The sequence below is a fragment of the Entelurus aequoreus genome, linkage group LG10, assembly GCF_033978785.1.
Source record: "Entelurus aequoreus isolate RoL-2023_Sb linkage group LG10, RoL_Eaeq_v1.1, whole genome shotgun sequence".
NCBI classification, from domain to species: domain Eukaryota; kingdom Metazoa; phylum Chordata; class Actinopteri; order Syngnathiformes; family Syngnathidae; genus Entelurus; species Entelurus aequoreus.
In genome coordinates, this window is record NC_084740.1 from 51,780,512 (window position 1) to 51,805,384 (window position 24,873).

General features: G+C 40.2%; 1 protein-coding gene across 1 annotated transcript in view; it reads right to left on the bottom strand.

Annotated features, from left to right (window-relative positions):
• The window catches only part of LOC133658770 (mitochondrial 10-formyltetrahydrofolate dehydrogenase-like), a 73,590-nt gene that overhangs the window by 36,666 nt on the left and 12,051 nt on the right, over positions 1-24,873 (bottom strand). Inside the window, exons 3-9 of the mRNA XM_062061149.1 lie at positions 13,891-14,125; positions 12,527-12,692; positions 9,897-9,998; positions 5,448-5,537; positions 1,462-1,596; positions 1,262-1,387; positions 1,068-1,159 (exon numbers count right to left, since the gene is read on the bottom strand). Coding sequence (XP_061917133.1) covers positions 1,068-1,159; positions 1,262-1,387; positions 1,462-1,596; positions 5,448-5,537; positions 9,897-9,998; positions 12,527-12,692; positions 13,891-14,125 — 946 coding nt within the window. The remainder of the gene's footprint in view (positions 1-1,067; positions 1,160-1,261; positions 1,388-1,461; positions 1,597-5,447; positions 5,538-9,896; positions 9,999-12,526; positions 12,693-13,890; positions 14,126-24,873) is intronic.

The following is a 24,873-nucleotide window of genomic DNA, read 5'->3' on the forward strand; positions in this document are numbered from 1 at the left end:
TACCTTTTGTAAATGACTTGACTTAAATACAAGAAAAGACCAACATTCGGTGCTTACTGAAAGATATTCAGATGTTAACTTGCTGTCCAGCTTTGCACAAGTCAACACAGGACTGCTTGTTTCGGAAATGATATCACAGATTTGAGATATAAGCCGGTATCATTCGATGTACTTGTTTTATTGGTAATATCAAACTGATACCAATATCGGATCAGGGTACCCCTAATAGGCAGGTTCCGCTGTACCATATTGTCAGATGAAATATTCTTCGAATACATCACAGTGTTTCCCATAAACTGCCCAGATACCTGTGGCGGTGGGGGCGTGGCTATGGGCGTGGTCACCATCCAGTAATTTGCATAATTTACTACAATGATATGATTTTCTCTAAAAAGGCTAAAAAAATGTATACTTACTAATTAATAATAACAGTTTTGTTTTAAACGTCCATCCATCCATCCATCCATTTTACAATATAATTACAACACTTTATGTATATATTTACAGTATATACAGATTTGAACAATAAGTTATTCACCGAAATATATTTATCAATTGTGGTTCTTACAAAAAATATATCTTATAAAATATAAAAGCTAAAATGTCTCTTAAAGCTCTGCCCCTTTAATTAGTGCATACTAAATAATTTAACTTTAGCCTACTACAACCATATTATTTACCAGCAACATAAAGTGAAACAGAGGCAGAGGTGTCCTGCCACAGTCAGTAACAAATAAACAGAAAACAGTAGTGGTCAAATACAAATAAGGCAACAAGAGAAGTATCCTACATTTCTCTTTTGTAAAGTACATCTGAACAGCCTATATGGGCATCTACATCAACTATATGATTTGCCTGAAAAGCTGGACAGGACAAAAAAAAAAATTTTTTTAAATAAACAAAACAAAAAAATCTATTTGTGGTGGACGTAATTCTTTCGTGGCGGGCCGCCACAAATAAATGAATGTGTGGGAAACACTGCATCATCCCTATGCACAAATCTGTTCAATCACAAAAAGCCCTTGGAGAGAATGTGCCTTCACCGTTGGTGTGTGCTTAGAACTGACCTGACCACATCCATAGAAGCAGCTCCAGACTTGAAAAAGTCAGTGTTGTCCTCGATGACTGGAACGTTGCTGAGGATGCCCTTCCAGATGTTCTGTGATGAAAAAGAAGCACCAATAATGCTGAGGTGTGGCGACAAAAAGAAGGTGTATTGATGGAAAAAAAGTGCCTTGTTTGCAATAAATAAATAACTTGCCTTAATCTCCTCCACGATGGTTTGTTCGCTGTCTGTTAATTCCACACGCTGAGTTTCACCGGTAGAAAAGTAATTTGACGCGGCGATCATTTTTCCATCTTCAAACTGCAAATTCTTCACCAGGACCTGGAAAAGAACCCAGAATCATGCATTAATAACAGCATGGGACTATTCTGTCCAATACAGTACATACTACTCACTGCTTTTCCATCACTTCCATGTAGAACAAGCCCATTCTTTGCCACTAAGCTTGGCTTTGACGCTCCCTCCATGTCCAGCGGCTGACCCGGTGGGATTGATCCTTGCAACATTGATGACCCATATAGGGTCACTGACTGGGTGCAGATAGAGAAATGTTACAAGTCAACAGTCTACTGCAGTCATAGTTAGGGATGTACAGGTGAAACTCCAAAAATCTGAATACAGTACAAAAGTCCATTGTCAGCATCCATCCATCCATCCATTTTCTACCGCTCGTTTAATCAACCTAAATTGTGAAACTAATATGTACCGTAATACAAACTCATTACATACAAAGCGAGATATGTCAAGCCTTTAGATTTGATCATTTTGATAATCATGGCTTGCAGTTTTTGAAAACCTAACATTTTCTGAGATTTTCAATGTGAGGTTTTTTAAACTGTAAGCCATAATGATCAAAATGATATAAAAATAAGGCTTGAAATATCTTTAGTTGCATGTTATGAGCCTATGTCACATATTAGTTTCACTTTGTAAATCTAATTGCTGCAATAAACTAACTTTTGCTTGACATTCAAATCTTTTGAGTTTCATCTGAATTGTATATTTTTCAGATTTTATCTATACCAATATCAATATTCCTCATTGATACCAGTATTCATCGGTACTCGTATCGGTATCATATGTAATTGGTGTCAATAAAGATGTAAAAAAATATATAAAGTACAGGCCAAAAGTTTGGACACACCTTCTCATTGAATGCATTTTCTTTATTTTCATGACTATTTACATTGTAGATTGTCACATCAAAACTATGAATGAACACATGTGGAGTTATGTACTTAAAAAAAGGTGAAATAACGGAAAACACGTTTTATATTCTAGTTTCTTTAAAATAGCCACCTTTGCTCTGATTACTGCTTTGCACACTCTTGGCATTCTCTCGATGAGCTTCAAAAGGTAGTCACCTGAAATGGTTTTCACTTCACAGGTGTCATAGTTTTGATGCCTTCAGTGACAATCTACAATGTAAATAGTCTTGAAAATAAAGAAATTGAAATGAGAAGGTGTGTCCAAACTTTTGGCCTGTACTGTGTATATGACCAATTTTATGTTATGTTATTTTCATTTATTTTGCGCCCCCAACCAACTTATCAGCACAAGACCCCCATCATGTAACATATCACAGCAGGGAAGTCTTTAATCTACACCTGCTTTTTAGGTCTTAAACAAGTCAACTATGTGTGCACAGCAGTTATGTCATCATCTTGTAAAGACTTTCTATTCATTACATTAAACAAGTCAACAATGTGTGCAGAGCAGTTATGTCATCATCTTGTAAAGACTTTCTATTCATTACATTAAACAAGTCAACAATGTGTGCAGAGCAGTTATGTCATCATCTTGTAAAGACCATCCATTACTGTGTTTCTATTCATTACATTTACACTCAGCTAGAAATAATGTTTACGTATGACCTTTATGTGCAGAGAACAAACCTTTTACATGACATATCATATAAAAGAAGCAGGAACCCTCTTTTGGCACTACTGTAGTGTACCACTTGTCTGTATGTACAGTAAATATTGACACTACAGTAGTGTACCACTTGTCTGTATGTACAGCCATTTGAAGGTGTAAAAAGAGTTGTCTGTTTGTAACCCCCCTTGCCTTTCCTATACTCACCACTAGTGGGCGCCTTGCAGCCACTCACACTCAAACCACATCCTTCTGTCCCTCTAATCCCATCCTTCTGTCCCTCTAATCCCATCCTTCTGTCCCTCTAATCCCATCCTTCTGTCCCTCTAAACCTATCCTTCTCTCCCTCTAAACCCATCCTTCTCTCCCTCCAAACCCATCCTTCTCTCCCTCTAAACCCATCCTTCTCTCCCTCTAAACTCCATCCTTCTCTCCCTCTAAACCCATCCTTCTCTCCCTCTAAACCCATCCTTCTCTCCCTCTAAACCCCATCCTTCTCTCCCTCTAAACCCACCCTTCTCTCCCTCTAAACCCACCCTTCTCTCCCTCTAAACCCATCCTTCTCTCCCTCTAAACTCCATCCTTCTCTCCCTCTAAAGTCATCCTTCTCTCCCTCTAAACCCATCCTTCTCTCCCTCTAAACCATCCTTCTCTCCCTCTAAACCCCATCCTTCTCTCCCTCTAAACCCATCCTTCTCTCCCTCTAAACCTCATCCTTCTCTCCCTCTAAAGCCATCCTTCTCTCCCTCTAAACCCATCTTTCTCTCCCTCTAAAGCCATCCTTCTCTCCCTCTAAAGCCATCCTTCTCTCCCTCTAAACCCATCCTTCTCACCCTCTAAACCCATCCTTCTCTCCCTCTAAACCCATCCTTCTCTCCCTCTAAACCCATCCTTCTCTCCCTCTAAACCCATCCTTCTCTACCTCTAAACCCATCCTTCTCTCCCTCTAAACCCCATCCTTCTCTCCCTCTAAACCCATCCTTCTCTCCCTCTAAACCCATCCTTCTCTCCCTCTAAACTCCATCCTTCTCTCCCTCTAAAGTCATCCTTCTCTCCCTCTAAACCCATCCTTCTCTCCCTCTAAACCCATCCTTCTCTCCCTCTAAACCCCATCCTTCTCTCCCTCTAAACCCATCCTTCTCTCCCTCTAAACCCATCCTTCTCTCCCTCTAAACCCATCCTTCTCTCCCTCTAAACCTCATCCTTCTCTCCCTCTAAAGCCATCCTTCTCTCCCTCTAAAGCCATCTTTCTCTCCCTCTAAAGCCATCCTTCTCTCCCTCTAAAGCCATCCTTCTCTCCCTCTAAAGCCATCCTTCTCTCCCTCTAAAGCCATCCTTCTCTCCCTCTAAACCCATCCTTCTCTCCCTCTAAACCCATCCTTCTCTCCCTCTAAAGCCATCCTTCTCTCCCTCTAAACCCATCCTTCTCTCCCTCTAAAGCCATCCTTCTCTCCCTCTAAACACCATCCTTCTCTCCCTCTAAACCCATCCTTCTCTCCCTCTAAACCCCATCCTTCTCTCCCTCTAAAGCCATCCTTCTCTCCCTCTAAACCCATCCTTCTCTCCCTCTAAACCCCATCCTTCTCTCCCTCTAAACCCATCCTTCTCTCCCTCTAAACCCATCCTTCTCTCCCTCTAAACCCCATCCTTCTCTCCCTCTAAACCCATCCTTCTCTCCCTCTAAACCCATCCTTCTCTCCCTCTAAACCCATCCTTCTCTCCCTCTAAAGCCATCCTTCTCTCCCTCTAAACCCATCCTTCTCTCCCTCTAAACCCGTCCTTCTCTCCCTCTAAACTCCATCCTTCTCTCCCTCTAAACCCATCCTTCTTTCCCTCTAAACCCATCCTTCTCTCCCTCTAAACCCATCCTTCTCTACCTCTGTCTGCTCCTTTCTTCTCAAGTCCTTTTTGGCCGATGTCAATGTAACTGGATTTTACTTGTACTTTTTTGGAGATATATGGTTGTTAGAGTTAAGGATTATTTATTTTTTTACCTTGTTTTACCCTTTTATTTATTTTATTATACCTTTTACTTACCTTCTATTTACATAATTTTTGCTTTTATTTACCTTATTTTACCTTTGATTTACCTTTTGTACCTTCTTTTACCATCTTTTACCTTGGATTATTAGAATCAGAATCAGAAATATTTTATTAATCCCCGAGGGGTAATTCCGTTTACCTTCTTTTGCCTTCAATTTGCCATATTGTAAACAAAAAGAACATAGTCAACTAAGTCAAATTATTTTTGTGTTAGACATACTTGGCCAATAAAGCTGATTCTGGTTCTATTGAACTTGTTTTACCTTCTTTCATGTGGTCTGGATTTTATAAATTCTTATTGGTTACACTCAAACGGTTAATCGAAGCAACAGAATATAAATTGAAGCTTTTTTCTATTGGAATTAGGAAATGTAATCGATTAATCGTTGCGGCCATAATGGTGATAGGAAATGTTCATAAGGTTGCGTCCCCAGCTGTGTGAAATGTGTTCCCAGAAACACACCTTGCCATCAATGACCGTCCAGGCCCCAGGGATTTTGTCATGGCCCCGGATCCAGTTGTGGATGGCCTCAGCTGGCTGAGCCAGATCCACCTGATGGAGAGAAAAAGTGCAGCAGCTTTTCTACCTTCAAGAAATTCAAAATGACATTTACAATGTTGCTTCATTCCTACACTCACACAATGATTCAGGAATGGGAAGTTAATGGTTGACTCATAAACTGATAATGGATCATCAGGAGTTGACCACTTTTGTGGAAACCAACGCAAGTTGAGAGGAATCATTTTCACCCTGTTTAGGGCTGTCCCGATACCAATATTTTGGTACCAAAATGTATTTTGATACTTTTCGATAATTTTCTAAATAAAGGGGACCACAAAAAATGTTATTACTGGCTTTATTTTAACAACATAAAGCCAATTTGCAATTTAGTCCTTAAATAAAATAGTGAACATACTAGACAACTTGTCTTTTAGTAGTATAAGTAAACAAACAAAGGCTCCTAAATTAGTCTCCTGACATATGCAGTAACATATTGTGTCATTTTCCATTCTAATATTTTGTCAACATTATTAAGGACAAGCGGTAGAAAATGAATTATTAATCGACTTGTTCATTTACTGTTAATATCTGCTTATTTTCTGTTTTAACATGTTTTATCTACACTTCTGTTAAAATGTAATAATCACTTATTCTTCTCTTCTTTGATACTTTACATTAGTTTTGGATGATACCACAAATTTGGGTATCAATCCGATACCAAGTAGTTACAGGATCATACATTGGTCATATTCAAAGTCCTCATGTGTCCAGGGACGTATTTACTGACTTTATAAACATAATATAAATTGCAAAAAAAGGAACAAATATTTTGTGATGCTAAAAAATATCGATGTAATCATAGTAGTATCGACTAGATACGCTCCTGTACTTAGTATCATTACAGTGGATGTCAGGTGTAGATCCACCCGTGGCGTTTGTTTACATTGTGACGGGGGTGATCTACGGTGTCCTGAAGGGATGATACTTGTAAGAAACTTACTTTATTTGTCGCCATGGAGGCGAGGATTAGTGATTTAGAAGTAGCTAAAACACTGCAGACTGGACGCGGATGGACGTTAGCCGCTAGCTAGCTAGCCATGTGTTAAATAAAGCACCTCTTCCTGAGGGTGTTTCAGTGTTATAACTTCACCTTTATGGTTAGTTTTTAAGCCAAAATGTGTCCATTCTCCCTTTTTCTGTCTACACACCTTGTCTGCTTTTAAGTAGTCCGTGATTGTGCACTGCCGAACATGCTCCTCTGCTTGTAAAACCAGCAACGTCACACCGTGACGACGCGCCGTCATGCCCGTTAAAAAAAAGGGGGGGCGGGACCGGTACTTTTTAGAGGTGGTATAGTACGGAATATGACTCATTAGTATCGTGGTACTATATTAGTGCCGGTACAACCCTAGTTTGTACGAGTATTTCTCTTCATGTTCTGAGACTCGCAGTGCAATACCACACAATGGGTGGCGTTCAGACTCTACAAGAGTCCACTGCTTGTAGTAAGAACACATTTATTGTTATTTGCACGCTTTGGTCAACAAGAGTAGTGGGTTGTCAATTCCCCCATCTGTCTTCCTTTTTCTCTCTTTCTATCCCCTCCTGCTCCGGCCCGGCTGCACCAAATGATAATATAAATACATTTAATAAAGTCAAAATACAAATAAGGCAACAAGAGAAGTATCCTACACTTCTCTTTTGTAAAGTAAATCTGAACAGCCGATATGGGCATCTACATCTGCTATATGATTTGCCTGAGAAGCTGGGCAGGACAAAAAAAAAAAAAAAAAAAGAGTAGTGGGTTGTTTTTTTTTACTCTAGTTTTTACCTTGACACTTCACTTTAAACTGTTTATATTTTAGGGATGTGAATCTTTCAACAACTCATGATTCAATTCCATTTTAATTCTTGGGGTGACGATTTTATTCAGAGTCCATTTTCAATTCAAATCAATTCCTGCAATATAATAATATTAATAATGATAATAATATAATAGTAGTTATAATAATAATAATAATAATAATAATACTAGGCATGTTCCGATCAGGGTTTTATTTTGCCGATTCCGATACCAATCATTTATGAGTGAGATCAGCCGATACAAATACCAATACCGAGCTCATGTATTAACTGTATTTATGGTGAAGTGAAGTGAAGGGAATTATATTTATATAGCGCTTTTTCTCTAGTGACTCAAAGCGCTTTACATAGTGAAAGCCAATATCTAAGTTACATTTAAAACAGTGTGGGTGGCACTGGGAGCAAGTGGGTAAAGTGTCTTGCCCAAGGACACAACGGCAGTGATTAGGATGGCGGAAGCGGGATCGAGCTATACCGCCCCATGCTGATATTACCCTTAGTGTCGACACCACCAATGTATGATCCGATCTGCCAACTAATACTACTTTGTGCGTCCCTGTCCGGCCCGCGTAAAGCCAATCATAAATTACAAAATACATTTTTAAAAAGTATCTACGTCGAGTGTGCAATACAACGGTGCTGCTTTTATTTTGAAAAGCGTTATTTGTATTACTTCCGTGTGGACGTATGCGCGTGTGTGATTGTGAGTGAATGTGAACAGCGGCAATCACTGTCAATTAAAGAGACAACCACAGGTAATGACTTGTTCACATAGGTAAATGCGTGTTTGGACATGTTAGGACTGAAATGGGACAAGCTGGCAGGTGTGACAACAGATGGTTGTCCAAATCTGACGGGGAAAAATGTTGGACTTTTAAAGAGGATGCAGGATAAAGTGACAGAAATTGACATTTTTGCATTGTATTATACATCAGGAAGTGTTGTGTATGTCGTGCGTGCAATACAACTGTGCTGCTTTTATTTTGAAAAGTGTTATTCATGGGCGTATGTCCGTGTGTAACCTGTGAGTGAAGGTGCACAGCGACAAGTGATGAGATGCTAAAAAGAGAAAAGTTGATGAGGAATGGCGTGTTTCCAACAAGACATGGACTGCCAAGTATTTCTTTACATAAATTAAAGGTAAAGCCGTGTGCTTCATTTGTGGTACACAGGTTGCTGCGTTTAAAGAATATCATTTGAATCGCCACTACACGACGAAGCATGAGGAAAAATACCGGAATCTGTCTGATGAAGTGCGCGCAAGGGAGGCTGATGCGTTGATGGTAAAACTGCAAACCCAACATGGACTTTTTGCCAAATTTCACCCCCCCCCCCCAGAGATGCAGCCGTCTGGACAAGTTTCGTCATTTCTCACAAAATCGCCAGAAAAAATAAGGCGTTTTCTGACGGAGAGTTTATTAAGGGGTGCTTATTGGACTCAGTTGCGCTGATATGCCCCGGAGAAGAGGAGCGCATTTGAGAACGTGTCACTCTCCCGACGCACTGTAACGAGGCGGGTTGAGACCATCACTGGAAACTTGGAGCTTCAGCTGAAGAACAGAACGGCCGACTTTGACTGTATTTCGCTGACTTTGGATGAGAGCTGCGATGTACGTGACACCGCCCAGCTGCTCATCTTCTTACGTGGGATAACTGCAGACTTTCAAATCACGGAGGAGCTGGCAGCCATGCAGTCAATTAAAGAGACAACCACAGGTAATGACTTGTTCACATAGGTAAATGCGTGTTTGGACATGTTAGGACTGAAATGGGACAAGCTGGCAGGTGTGACAACAGATGGTTGTCCAAATCTGACTGGGAAAAATGTTGGACGCAGGATAAAGTGACATAAATTGACATTTTTGCATTGTATTATACATCAGGAAGTGTTGTGTAAGACAGTGTTAAAAATAAAACCATCAAAAGCAATCTGCTTTTGTATAAAGTTAAGTTAGGTTAAATTAAATTATTATTATTATTTATCTTACGGTATATCAAAAATAATTTGAGCAAAATTTAATTGAAATATTGTCGGTGTGGCCCTCCAGCAGTGCTCAGGTTGCTCATGCGGCCCCCGGTAAAAATTAATTGCCCACCCCTGGTGTAGAGTTGAACATGTTTAGCATTGAGTGGTGATAAAATACTTAGACTACTAAAAAGTGCAGTTTATTTGACGTCATGGAGGTGAACATTATTAGCCTAGGGGAGCGGCTCCACACTGTGTATGGAGACATGTAATTAACTGCTAGCCATTTGTCAACTGGGGAATTACAAATAAATACAGTATCAACCACAGGGGATCGCCCTTTGTGATCGGCATTAATCGGCAATGTGCCTTTTCAAGAAAGTCTATTTTTTACAAATTCAACAACATGTCCGTAAAGGAATAAGAAGATTGACATTTTCTATATCATTTTGCTGAAGGATATTCAACCTGGTCACAGATGATGCAATACCCTTCATGTTGGAAGACATCTATCTACTCTACCATGTCACACCGTCCAAACCATACTTTTTTTTTGACTGCTGCTATTAAAAAAATCTCACCTTGGCATTGGATTTCTTCTGAATTCCTTCATAGCTTGCACCTTTCTCTGACTGGGGGATTCTCGGTGCTTTTCCATCAGCAATGAGCTGCACCGACTCCACCTCCATTGGAAAGGAAGAAAGGAACACCTGAGTTTTACATCGCCAAGGACTGGGAAGGCGCCCACCAATGAAACAAACCTCAGCCTTCACCTAAAACGTTTTTGCAGAGGCACCATGAAGCATTGACTATTAGTTAGGAGTGAAAGCCCGATGCTATCACGTTAGCTCCGTAGCTAAAGTGTTTCGCCGATGTATTGTCGTGGAGATAAAAGTCACTGTGAATGTCCATTTTGCGTTCTCGACTCTCATTTTCAAGAGGATATAGTATCCGAGGTGGTTTAAAATACAAATCCGTGATCCAGAATAGAAAAAGGAGAGAGTGTGGAATCCAATGAGCCAGCTTGTACCTAAGTTACGGTCAGAGCGAAAAAAGATGCGTCCTGCACTGCACTCTAGTCCGTCACTCTCACATTCCTCATCCACAAATTTTTCATCCTGGCTCAAATTAATGGGGTAATCGTCGCTTTCTCGGTCCGAATCGCTCTCGCTGCTGGTGTAAACAATGTGCAAATGTGAGGAGCCTTTCAACCTGCGACGTCACGCTACTTCCGGTACAGGCAAGGCTTTTTTTATCAGCGACCAAAAGTTGCGAACTTTATCGTCGATGTTCTCTACTAAATCCTTTCAGCAAAAATATGGCAATATCGCGAAATGATCAAGTATGACACATAGAATGGATCTGCTATCCCAGTTTAAATTAAAAAAATTCATTTCAGTGGGCCTTTAAAACATTAGCTGTGGGCCGCAAATGGCCTCCAGGGCACACTTTTGACCCCCCTGCTATAGATAATAAAAAATTAAATGTGATAAATCTATGGATAAAAAGCAGAGCCTGGCGACACATGCGCGTTTATCATAACTCTCTCACTCTCTCTCTGTCTCTGCCCCTCCCTCACCAATGCTGCTGCACGCACAATTAGTTTTGTTTTTAACCCCTTCTTAACCCTGAACGTACATTGAAAATACACGCAACCCTAACTCAAAATGCCGGACATTCGAGGCATTTAAGAAACTCCGTCCTGACAGCTCCGCAAAAGAGGACATGTCCGGTGAAAAGAGGACGTATGGTCAGTCTATCCTAGCTCGGTCGCTGCTAGCATGAAACCGAACGTGATCGGTTTCACTGGACATGTCCTCTTTTGCTAGCATGCTAGCAGCTAACGGGCTACGATAGACTGACCATACGTCCTCTTTTCCCCGGACATGTCCTCTTTTGCGGAGCTGTCATGGCGGAGTTTCTTAAATGCCTCAAATGTCCGGCATTTTGAGTATTGTTTACACAGCGTGCAGTACGCTGCTTAATACACTACCGTTCAAAAGTTTGGGGTCACCCAAACAATTTTGTGGAATAGCCTTCATTTCTAAGAACAAAAATAGACTGTCGAGTTTCAGATGAAAGTTCTCTTTTTCTGGCCATTTTGAGCATTTAATTGACCCCACAAATGTGATGCTCCAGAAACTCAATCTGCTCAAAGGAAGGTCAGTTTTGTAGCTTCTGTAACGAGCTAAACTGTTTTCAGATGTGTGAACATGATTGCACAAGGGTTTTCTAATCATCAATTAGCCTTCTGAGCCAATGAGCAAACACATTGTACCATTAGAACACTGGAGTGATAGTTGCTGGAAATGGGCCTCTATACACCTATGTAGATATTGCACCAAAAACCAGACATTTGCAGCTAGAATAGTCATTTACCACATTAGCAATGTATAGAGTGTATTTCTTTAAAGTTAAGACTAGTTTAAAGTTATCTTCATTGAAAAGTACAGTGCTTTTCCTTCAAAAATAAGGACATTTCAATGTGACCCCAAACTTTTGAACGGTAGTGTATGTCCGTGTAGAAACTCGTTCGGTACACCTCCGCACCGAACCGAAACCCCCGTACCGAAACGGTTCAATACAAATACACGTACCGTTACACCCCTACTATTAGTATAATGATTATGACGTACATACTAGCAATTCAGTCTTTTCTGACTTATAAATCTTGTTAGGAACAATACCAAAGCGTCAAACACACTAAATTGGTTCTACTGTGTGAATGTTGTCTGTCGGTCTGGGGTAGGCTAAAGCCCTCCAGACCCCCCCCCCCGAAAGGAAAGGGACAAGCGGTAAAAAATGGATGGATGGACTTTAAGATGTATAGTTTTAAGCAGTGTACATTTTCAAAGGATAAATTATGATACTGGTACTTTTGGAGAAGGTGGGACGTGGTTTCTTTTACAATCTGAGAACGCCTCCACAATCTTGATGACAGACTCCAAAAATGGGTTATAAAAGCCACTGTGGAGAAGAATTTATGCAAAATTACTCCACATTCTATCCAATACATATTTACTAAACCACAAGGAAGTGTTTTGAATGTAGATTCGATTTATCACAATTTGTCACTTTTCTAAAAGGAGATTTTAACGTATTGAGTTGATGCTATTGTTTTCGTAACGCCAAATAAACAGAACAACTTGAGATAACATTTTCAAGTAAATCCAACAGAAACATTTTGTGTGACACTTCAGTCCCAGTTTACCATTGCCTTTATGCCCTCTGGGAACAAGAAGCGGTTGTAGAGTGTGTCCACAGTGTCATTGGGTTCAACTGCACATTCCCTTTGCAACAGGATTGGTCCAGTATCCAAGCCGTCATCAGCCCAGAACACCGTGAAGCCAGCCTTCTTATCACCATCAATCAGGGTCCTGGTTACACACAGAGAAACCCACCCAAAATAAAAAATGAACAATGGAGACTGCAAAGAAGAAAGCTGTAGGTGGGATCGGTGTATTAGCGGCTGGTTGCAGCAACACAACCAGGAGGACTTTGAGTTGGATAGCAGACGCGCTATCCGACGCTAGCCGCCGACCGCATCGATGATCGGGTGAAGTTCTCAGTGTTTCCCACACATTCATTTATTTGTGGCGGCCCGCCACGAAAGAATTAAGGCCGCCACAAATAGATTTTTTTGTTTTTTTTGTTTTTTTGTTTTTGTTTTTGTTCTATCCAGCTTCTCAGGCAAATCATATAGTTGATGTAGATGCCCATATCGGCTGTTCAGATTTACTTTACAAAAGAGAAGTGTAGGATCAAGATTTTTGGAGATCTTTGTTCAGTGGATCAGATGTTTGATGAAGCTTTGTGTTTATCTACCACCACTACTGTTTTCTGTTTATTTGTTACTGACTGTGGCAGGACACCTCTGCCTCTGTTTCACTTTATGTTGCTGGTAAATAATATGGTTGTAGTAGTAGGCTAAAGTTAAATTATTTAGTATGCACTAATTAAAGGGGCAGAGCTTTAAGAGACTTTTTAGCTTTTATATTTTTATAAGATATATTTTTTGTAAGAACCACAATTAATAAATATATTTCAGTGAATAACTTATTGTTCAAATCTGTATATAAATATGTACATAAAGTGTTGTAATTATATTGTAAAATGGATGGATGGATGGATGGACGTTTAAAACAAAACTGTTATTATTAATTAGTAAGTATACATTTTTTAGCCTTTTTAGAGAAAATCATATCATTGTAGTAAATTATGCAAATTACTCGATGATGTCATGGTGACCACGCCCATAGCCACGCCCCCACCGCCACAGGTATCTTGGCAGTTTATGGGAAACACTGTGTTCCCATTAGTGGTTTAACAGAACACATTTATTTAATAATTACTACTAAAATAAATAAAAATTGCTCGTCGGTCCGAGGAATTTGCCTTGCGTTCATGCTGTCGCTCAGCACTGACTGGCCAGTCGCCACACGTGCATGCAGGCAGCGCTTGCACGCACACAAAAACAACAAGTAACCTCTGATCTTGGTCAATATTTTGCATTCTGATACTTGCTGACCGTGATACATCGACCCTGACCCCAAACATATTCTAACTATTCCTCACCAGTTGATGGCAGAGGCTCCTCTGTGCAGCGGGAGGATTGAGGGGTGGTAAATGATGGAGCCATGCTTGGGGTTATCAATAATGTTCATAGGGATGAACTGCGAGCAAAAGGGCATGACATTGAGCTCAGCATCCACCGCTTCGTAGGCCTCCACTACCTCTGGGATAGGTTTCCCTTTGACTCGCCATCGAGGGAACTTGAACACTGGTGTACCGTCCTTCTCTGCTGCCAAGGCTGAAAAAGTAAGAGTACAAAACAGATTATCCATTCATTTGTTATACCGCTTAATAAGGGTGTCCCAATACAACTATTTCACCTTTGATTTGATACCCAGATTGGAGCCTTGAGTATGCGCCGAAACCGATATGAATCCAATATCCGCACCAATCGTACATATTTTGTAGTTTGGAATGTTAGAAAAGGTTTAAAGGCCTACTGAAATGATTTTTTTAAATTTAAACGGGGATAGCAGATCCATTCTATGTGTCATACTTGATCATTTTGTGATATTGCCATATTTTTGCTGAAAGGATTTAGTAGAGAACATCAACAATAAAGTTCGCAACTTTTGGTCGCTGATAAACTAAGCCTTGCCTGTACCGGAAGTAGCGTGACGTCACAGGTTAAAAGGCTCCTCACATTTCCCCATTGTTTACACCAGCAGCGAGAGCGATTCGGACCGAGAAAGCGACGATTACCCCATTAATTTGAGCGAGGATGAAAGATTCGTGGATGAGGAACGTGAGAGTGAAGGATTGAGTGCAGTGCAGGACGTATCTTTTTTTCGCTCTGACTGTAACTTAGGTACAAACTGGCTCATTGGATTCCATACTTTCTCCTTTTTCTATTGTGGATCACGGATTTGTATTTTAAACCACCTCTGATACTATATCCTCTTGAAAATGAGAGTCGAGAACGCGAAATGGACATTCACAGTGACTTTTATCTCCACGACAATACATCGGCGAAGCACTTTAGCTAAGGAGCTAACGTGATATATGCATATAGAAAACATATAGAAACAGACGAATTAAGCCCCTGACTGGAAGGATAGACAGAAGATCAACAATACTACCAAACTCTTGACCTGTAACTACACGGTTAATGGTGTACCGCCTGGCGAAGCCTAGCAATGCTGTTGCTATCCGATTTTTCGGAGTATAAGTCGCTCAGGAGTATAAATCGCCCCGGCCGAAAATGCATAATAAAGAAGGAAAAAAACATATATAAGTCGCACTGGAGTATAAGTCGCATTTTTTGGGGAAATGTATTTGATAAAAGCCAACACCAAGAATAGACATTTGAAAGGCAATTTAAAATAAATAAAGTTAAAGTACCAATGATTGTCACACACACTAGGTGTGGTGAAATTTGTCCTCTGCATTTGACCCATCCCCTTGTTCAGCCCCTGGGAGGTGAGGGGAGCAGTGGGCAGCAGCGGTGCCGCGCCCGGGAATCATTTTGGTGATTTAACCCCCAATTCCAACCCTTGATGCTGAGTGCCAAGCAGGGAGGTAACGGGTCCCATTTTTTTTATAGTCTTTGGTATGACTCGGCCGGGGTTTGAACTCACAACCTACCGATCTCAGGGCGGACACTCTAACCATTAGGCCACTGAGTAGGTAAAGAATAAAGAATAGTGAACAACAGGCTGAATAAGTGTACGTTATATGAGGCATAAATAACCAACTGAGAAGGTGCCTGGTATGTTAACGTAACATATTATGGTAAGAGTCATTCAAATAACTATAACATATAGAACATGCTATACGTTTACCAAACAATCTGTCACTCCTAATCGCTAAATCCCATGAAATATTATACGTCTAGTCTCTTACGTGAATGAGGTAAATAATATTATTTGATATTTTACGCTAATGTGGTAATCATTTCACACATTAGTCGCTCCTGAGTATAAGTCGCACCCCCGGCCAAACTATGACAAAAACTGCGACTTATAGTCCGAAAAATACGGTACATTGGCCAATATCATTTATACCACAATTCTTTGGAATATATATATTTTTTCTGAAAGTAATACGTTCAGATGGGTTTAAGACATTTTCCGGGTCATTCCATGCCTAAGGTGCAGTACACTGGAATGCTGTCTGGCTTAACTCTGTTTTGACTCCAGGAACCACCATCAGTCTGTTTTTCTGAGAACACAGCCTACCGTATTGCATACTGTGGTATGTATGCATGTACAGTATGTTCTAAGGTTAGATGGGAGGAGCCCAGGAATACATTTGTCAATGAAAGTCAAGAAATGAGACCAGCTGTGAACATTCAGAGATGGAAACTCAATCCCAGTCTACAACGCACAGTGATTTCCACAGCCATGCAGTCATGAAGTGTACATTACAGTGGTAGACAACATTTACAAATGTGTCTGAACAGAAGATCTTCACAATTCAGTCAAATGTAAAACATTTTTTTTTGTATAAACAATAGTTTTTGGGAGACGAGCCGTCTCTCAGGTAATTGTTATGCTATAGCTAGTGAGCAAAAACATGGCTTATGAGTGTCCTTACCACTAGTTGGCATAGAGAATGTCTGCAGTGAAACTTGTAAGATCGCTCTGAATTATCTGCTGTCTCATCTGCTAGCAATAGCTAATAGCTAGCAATTAAAGGCCTACTGAAATTAAATGTTCTTATTTAAACGGGGATAGCAGGTCCATTCTATGTGTCATACTTGATCATGTCGCGATATTGCCATATTTTTGCTGAAAGGATTTAGTAGAGAACATTGACGATAAAGTTCGCAACTTTTGGTCGTTGATAAAAAAGCCTTGCTTGTACCGGAAGTAGCGTGACGTCACAGGTTGAAAGGCTCCTCACATTTCCCCATTGTTTACACCAGCAGCGAGAGCGATTCGGACCGAGAAAGCGACGATTACCCCATTAATTTGAGCCAGGATGAAAGATTCGTGGATGAGGAACGTGAGAGTGAAGGACTAGAGTGCAGTGCAGGACGTATCTTTTTTCGCTCTGACCGTAACTTAGGTACAAGGGCTCATTGGATTCCACACTTTCTCCTTTTTCTATTGTGGATCACGGATTTGTATTTTAAACCACCTCGGATACTATATCCTCTTGAAAATGAGAGTCGAGAACGCGAAATGGACATTCACAGTGAGTTTTATCTCCACGACAATACATGGGCGAAGCACTTTAGCTACGGAGCTAACGTGATAGCATCGGGCTTAAATGCAGATAGAAACAAAAGAAGTAAGCCCCTGACTGGAAGGATAGACAGAAGATCAACAATACTACTATCAGGAGACACCGAACCAAACTCTGGACCTGTAACTACACGGTTAATGCAGTGCCGCCTGTCGAAGCCTAGCAATGCTGTTGCTAACGACGCCATTGAAGCTAACTTAGCTACGGGACCTCGTCAGAGCTATGATAAAAACATTATCTCTCCACCTACGCCAGCCCTCATCTGCTCATCAACACCCGTGCTCACCTGCGTTCCAGCGATCGACGGAGCGACGAAGGACTTCACCCGGTCATCGATGCGGTCGGTGGCTAGCGGCGGCTAGCACGTCTGCTATCCTCAAAGTCCTCCTGGTTGTGTTGCTGCAGCCAGCCGCTAATACACCGATCCCACCTACAGCTTTTTTCTTTGCAGTCTCCATTGTTCATTAAACAAATTGCAAAAGATTCACCAACACAGATGTCCAGAATACTGTGGAATTTTGCGATGAAAACAGAGCTGTTTGTATTGTGATACAATGTGTCCCAATACTTCCGTTTCAACGATTGACGTCACGCGCATACGTCATCATACATAGACGTTTTCAAACGGAAGTTTAGCGGGAAATTTAAAATTGCACTTTATAAGTTAACCCGGCCGTATTGGCATGTGTTGCGATGTTAAGATTTCATCATTGATATATAAACTATCAGACTGCGTGGTCGGTAGTAGTGGCTTTCAGTAGGCCTCTAAGCCTCCCTTCTTTAAGTTTCCTGTTGGTAAAATGACTGAGCACTCCACACCAGATTCAGTTTTATGTCCCCACCGGCTGTATCCAATGATCATTTCCCTTTATATACCGTGTAACCCGACCTATGGTTGCGGTTCCAATATTGGCTACACGTGACAGGTGCGTTAATGTCAAGCCACGCAAAGACAGATTTCTTTTGGTTTGTGTCATCGCTATCTGCTACGCTAAGTAAACCTCAAGTTTCATGTGCTCCTTCCTAGCGGCACGGTATCTTTTGGATTTGTGCCTTCGTCATTGGAATTAAAACATCATCCTCACCTGCAAGTTCCTTCCTGCTGTCCCTTGCATCCGTGTAGACATGACAGTCGCAACATTGCGCCCACATCGTAACAGTAATAGATGGTAGTTTTTCATTTAGTTTAGTTATACTGTATTTACTTTGTTTTGCTCAACCAATTATATGTAATAGAAACAAATAATTGAGTAGTTTAAATATTGTGTTGATATTGTTGAAGGGGAAGTGCACCTTTTTTGGAATTTTGCCTATCGTTCACAATCATAACAGTGTTTCCCATAAACTGCCAAGATACCTGTGGCGGTAGGGGCGTGGCTATGGGCGTGGTCAGCATGACATCATCGAGTAATTTGCATAATGTATTACAATGATATGATTTTCTCTAAAAAGGCTCAAAAAATGTATACTTACTAATTAATAATAGTTTTGTTTTAAACGTCCATCCATCCATCCATTTTACAATATAATTACAACACTTTATGTACATATTTATATACAGATTTGAACAATAAGTTATTCACTGAAATATATTTATTAATTGTGGTTCTTACAAAAAAAATATCTTATAAAATATAAAAGCTAAAATGTCTCTTAAAGCTCTGCCCCTTTAATTAGTGCATACTAAATAAATTAACTTTAGCCTACTACTACAACCATATTATTTGCCAGCAACATAAAGTGAAACAGAGGCAGAGGTGTCCTGCCACAGTCAGTAACAAATAAACAGAAAACAGTAGTGGTCAAAAACAAATAAGGCAACAAGAGAAGTATCCTACACTTCTCTTTTGTAAAGTAAATCTGAACAGCCTATATGGGCATCTACATCAACTATATGATTTGCCTGAGAAGCTGGACAGGACAAAAAAAAAATATATATATATATTTGTGGTGGACGTAATTCTTTCGTGGCGGGCCGCCACAAATAAATGAATGTGTGGGAAACAAACATGATGACGAATGGATTTTTAAAAAAATGCATTGTAATTATTAAATAAACATAAATAAAAGTTTGCCTACAGCAGAGCCAATGGGAGGTCCTCTATTCCGCCCATAAAATCTGATAAATAACCATTCAAAAAGCGCCAACAATACTCCATTTACATTTCGTGACTTGAATATTAGTGATATTGTTATTATAAGCACTAACAAAGACAAACTATTTATAGTGGTGACGTAATCACTACTAGGGATGATGTTTGATAAGAAATTATCGAGGTCGAGCCTATTATCGAATCCTGTTATCGAACCGATTCCTTATCGATTCTCTTATCGAGTCCAGATAGGTTGTTGTATATGGAAAAAAACACACAATATTTGGTTTAACAAAAGCTCACTTTTATTATATAACAAAAAAATAAAATCTAATAAATAAATAAATATTGACTGTTACCCCCCTAAAAAAAAAATAAAAAAAATAAACATTGACTGTTGTTACCCAAAGTATATTAAGTGGGATTTTTCAGAAAAACAAATATATACAGTAACACAAAAACAATCTGTCTCTGTGATCACTATAGGTGTATAAATAATAATATAGTTTTAAATAAAATCAGTCCCTTGGGCACAAAACTGAAAATAATACAGCTCTCCAAAAAGTGCACTTCTGCTGCTATTTGACATAACGGTTTGTTATGATGCTTTGACATTTTTGCACTTTATTTCTTTATTGAAAGAAAATTCTATGAAGAGAAAAGTTGTTTGCAAATGTGGTTACAATGCTAAAAAAATGAAAAGTTAAAGCTAAAAAGAGAAATACACTTTATTGAGTTAACATTATTTCTTTATAGGGGGAAAGATGTGATGTTATGAGCTAGGGAATACAACAACTACACTACCCAGCATGCAACGGGAGTGACGAGCATGCGCGGTAGCCCCGAAAAGTGTTGTTGCATGTCGCCACCCGGCAGCTAAGAATGAGGTTATGAGCACGCTGTGAGAGTAAACGTCAAGAACTCAGCCAACATGCCTCGTCTGCATTATTTATAATTAGACAGACAACACATATACAGTGTGATTTTGTTTTGTTTATAAGGAAAGAAAAAGAAAAGTTAAAAAAGGGAGATGTGTTGTATATATATGTATGTGCTGCGGTTGCTTTAAGAACGTTGCGACAGCTGCCGTAAAGGAGGTGCGTTGCTCGCCTGGTTGCTATGTTTCCGGTTGGTTGTAAAAGTGTTGGTCATGTGTTTGTACCCTGCTCAAATCTCTCAGTAAAGTTATTCATTGGATTTGTTTTGCTTTTGCTTTTGTTTTGAACTTTATTACACCATGGAGCGCTTTTTCCGGTCCATTGTTTTTCCTGCTTTCGCTATCTGCGCCTAATGACTGAGCTACATGACGTAATTTCTTGTGATGTCCCACGGAGCATTTCTTGTGGGACGGGATTCGTTCTGAGGGATTCTAATAAAGAACCAACTCTTTTTCTTTATTATAGTGGTCTCGATAACAGGTACCGGTTCTCAAAAAGGAATTCGAGTCCGAGGACTCGGTTCTTTTCTTATCAAACAACCGGGAAAATCGGTTTCGAGTATCATCCCTAATCACTACCCTGTGTGCCGATGTTTACATTATCGACTGGTCCTGGCTTCCTCGCTTCTTTGTTCCCTGTAAAATGATTCTAGATCATAAATCATGCATCTCACCTGGAAAGTAGATGGCTGAGGATATAATCCGACAAATTGGGACACTTTGACAGCCATTTAGGACTTGCAACGGGCAAGACCGACATGAAAAGAGTTTTGTCCCCTCACCGCCAACTACCCACCCTCATGTCTCTCATGATGATTGTGAACGATAGGCACAATTCCAAAAAAAGTGCAGTTCCCATTTAAACTGTCAATAGCACTCACCATAAATACATAACAATTTACAGTTAAACATGTAATCAGTATCACCTGATCTTGGGTGATCAGTATCGGAACCGGCAGCTTAAAGGCCTACTGAAAGCCACTACTACCGACCACGCAGTCTGATAGTTTATATATCAATGATGAAATCTTAACATTGCAACACATGCCAATACGGCCGGGTTAACTTATAAAGTGCAATTTTAAATTTCCCGCCACACTTCCGGTTGAAAACGTCTATGTATGATGACGTATGCGCGTGACGTCAATGGTTGAAACGGAAGTATTCGGACACCATTGTATCCAATACAAAAAGCTCTGTTTTGATCGCAAAATTCCACAGTATTCTGGACATCTGTGTTGGTGAATCTTTTGCAATTTGTTTAATGAACAATGGAGACTGCAAAGAAAAAAGCTGTAGGTGGGATCGGTGTATTAGCGGCTGGCTGCAGCAACACAACCAGGAGGACTTTGAGTTGGATAGCAGACGCGCTATCCGACGCTAGCCGCCGACCGCATTGATGATCGGGTGAAGTCCTTCGTCGCTCCGTCGATCGCTGGAACGCAGGTGAGCACGGGTGTTGATGAGCAGATGAGGGCTGGCTGGCATAGGTGGATAGCTAATGTTTTTAGCATAGCTCTGTGAGGTCCCGTAGCTAAGTTAGCTTCAATGGCGTCGTTAGCAACAGCATTGTTAAGCTTCGCCAAGCTGGAAAGCATTAACCGTGTAGTTACAGGTCCATGGTTTAATAGTATTGTTGATCTTCTGTCTATCCTTCCAGTCAGGGGTTTATTTCTTTTGTTTCTATCTGCAGTTAAGCCTGATGCTATCTCGTTAGCTCCGTAGCTAAAGAGCTTCGCCGATGTATTGTCGTGGAGATAAAAGTCACTGTGAATGTCCATTTCGCGTTCTCGACTCTCATTTTCAAGAGGACATAGTATCCGAGGTGGTTTAAAATACAAATCCGTGATCCACAATAGAAAAAGGAGAAAGTGTGGAATCCAATGAGCCAGCTTGTACCTAAGTTACAGTCAGAGCGAAAAAAGATACGTCCTGCACTGCACTCTAGTCCTTCACTCTCACGTTCCTCATCCACGAATCTTTCATCCTCGCTCAAATTAATGGGGTAATCGTCGCTTTCTCGGTCCGAACCGCTCTCGCTGCTGGTGTAAACAATGGGGAAATGTGAGGAGCCCTTCAACCTGCGACGTCACGCTACTTCCGGTACAGGCAAGGCTTTTTTAATCAGAGACCAAAAGTTGCAAACTTTATCGTCGATGTTCTCTACTAAATCCTTTCAGCAAAAATATGGCAATATCGTGGAATGATCAAGTATGACACATAGAATGGATCTGCTATCCCCGTTTAAATAAAAAAATGTCATTTCAGTAGGCCTTTAAATCCCTGATCGGAACATCCCTCATTGCCAGAGACTATGATGTAACAGAAGGGATCTGTGTTGACCATTTGTCACTACATTTAGCGAGTAGACGTATGTATTAAAGGTGAAAGAGAAGAGTTAGTCTTGCGTCGTCCGTTTATAAGCCAATCAAATACAACAATACAAATACTGTATGTTTTTTGTAGTTTTTAAAATAAAAACATTAATACATTGAAAATCGAGTTTTCCGAGAGAAAAATCAGGATTTAATTTTGGGCCAAAATAGTGCAGCCCTAAGGTGTACTTTGGGTAGAAGAGGTTTTAAATTTACAAGCTTGGAATCTCCAGCATTTGCAATAAAACTGTTCAGATATGAAGTCATTGATTGTGTTGTATAGTTGCCACAGCCACTCCCTTACAGTTGACACAAACACTACGAGACCGAGCTGATTATACTGATTTTACGGGAACTAACCTCAGCATTATCCAAGGTTAACAACCTCAAACCAGTCCAGCCCAGTCCACCATGTCTGTTTTCCCTTTATAAACATTTGCGGGCAAGGCAGTCTTAACACAGGTAGGTCAGGGTCAGCGTCAGGGTCATGCTAGTCACTCTGCCTGAGACATGACTGCAAATGCAAACAAGAGCTCTTTAAAGCAAAATGCCTCTTTATAGATCATGATTTCAATGTCATAAAGTGGGAATCATACAGCAGCTTTGTACTTGACTTTTAACTAACACAGTCCTTAAAAGGAAACTGCACTTTTTGGGGGAATTTTGTCTATCGTTCACAATCCTTATTAAAGACAAGAAGACAAAAGTATTTGTTTTTTTGCATTGTAACTTGTAATAATCAGCTCTAAAAGTGGCTAGCAATGCAGCTAATGGCAGCAATGCATTCAGCCTCTAAATCACTTTGAAAATGCATCTAAAAACTGCCAACAATACTTTAATTAGGTTCCATAACCTGGATATTAACCAAGCAGTAGCAACATTAAAGGCCTACTGAAAGCCACTACTACCGACCACGCAGTCTGATAGTTTATATATCAATGATGAAATCTTAACATTTCAACACATGCCAATACGGCCGGGTTAACTTATAAAGTGCAATTTTAAATTTCCCGCTAAACTTCCGGTTGAAAACGTCTATGTATGATGACGTATGCGCGTGACGTCAATGGATGAAACGGAAGTTTTCTGACACATTGTATCCAATACAAAAAGCTCCGTTTTCATCGCAAAATTCCACAGTATTCTGGACATCTGTGTTGGTGAATCTTTTGCAATTTGTTTAATGAACAATGGAGACAGCAAAGAAGAAAACTGTAGGTGGGATCGGTGTATTAGCGGCTGGCTGCAGCAACACAACCAGGAGGACGCGCTATCCGACGCTAGCCGCCAACCGCACCGATGATTGGGTGAAGTCCTTCATTGCGCCGTCGATCGCTGGAACGCAGGTGAGCACGGGTGTTGATGAGCAGATGAGGGCTGGCGTAGGTGGATAGCTAATGATTTTAGCATAGCTCTGTCGAGGGTCCCGTAGCTAAGTTAGCTTCAATGGCGTCGTTAGCAACAGCATTGCTAGGCTTCGCCAGGCTGCACAGCATTAACTGTGTAGTTACAGGTCCAGTGTTTGGTTCGGTGTCTCCTGATAGTAGAAGTAATAGTAGTATTGTTTTTTAATTAATTAATTAATTTATTTATTTATTTATTTTTATTTTTTTTTGTCCTGCCCAGCTTCTCAGGCAAATCATATAGTAAATGTAGATGCCCATATCAGCTGTTCAGATTTACTTTACAAAAGAGAAGTGTAGGATACTTCTCTTGTTGCCTTATTTGTATTTTGACTTTATTAAATGTATTTATATTATCATTTGGTGCAGCCGGGCCGGAGCAGGAGGGGATAGAAAGAGAAAAAAAGGAAGACAGAGGGGGGAATTGTGGGGACAAGAGGGGGATTAGACAGAGAGACAAAAACAACAACAGCAACAGAGCAACATCAGCAAATACGACATGTACAAATATGATGGTAAAAGTAATAGCAAATAAGCAGTTAGCGAAAAAAAAAAAAAAATAATACAGAAAAGACAATGAGCATTATTACACTAAAAATGGAGCAATATGAATACCAATACAAATAGTGCTATTGATAATAAACAATAAAATAGTAGTATTGTTGATCTTCTGTCTATCCTTCCAGTCAGAGGCTTATTTCTTCTGTTTCTATCCGCAGTTAAGCACGATGCTATCACGTTAGCTCCAAAGCTAAAGTGCTTCACCGATGTATTGTCGTGGAGATAAAAGTCACTGTGAATGTCCATTTCGCGTTCTGGACTCTCATTTTCAAGAGGATATAGTATCCGAGGTGGTTTAAAATACAAATCGGTGATCCACAATAGAAAAAGGAGAAAGTGTGGAATCCAATGAGCCCTTGTACCTAAGATACGTTCAGAGCGAAAAAAGATACATCCTGGCGTCCTGCACTGCACTCTAATCCTTCACT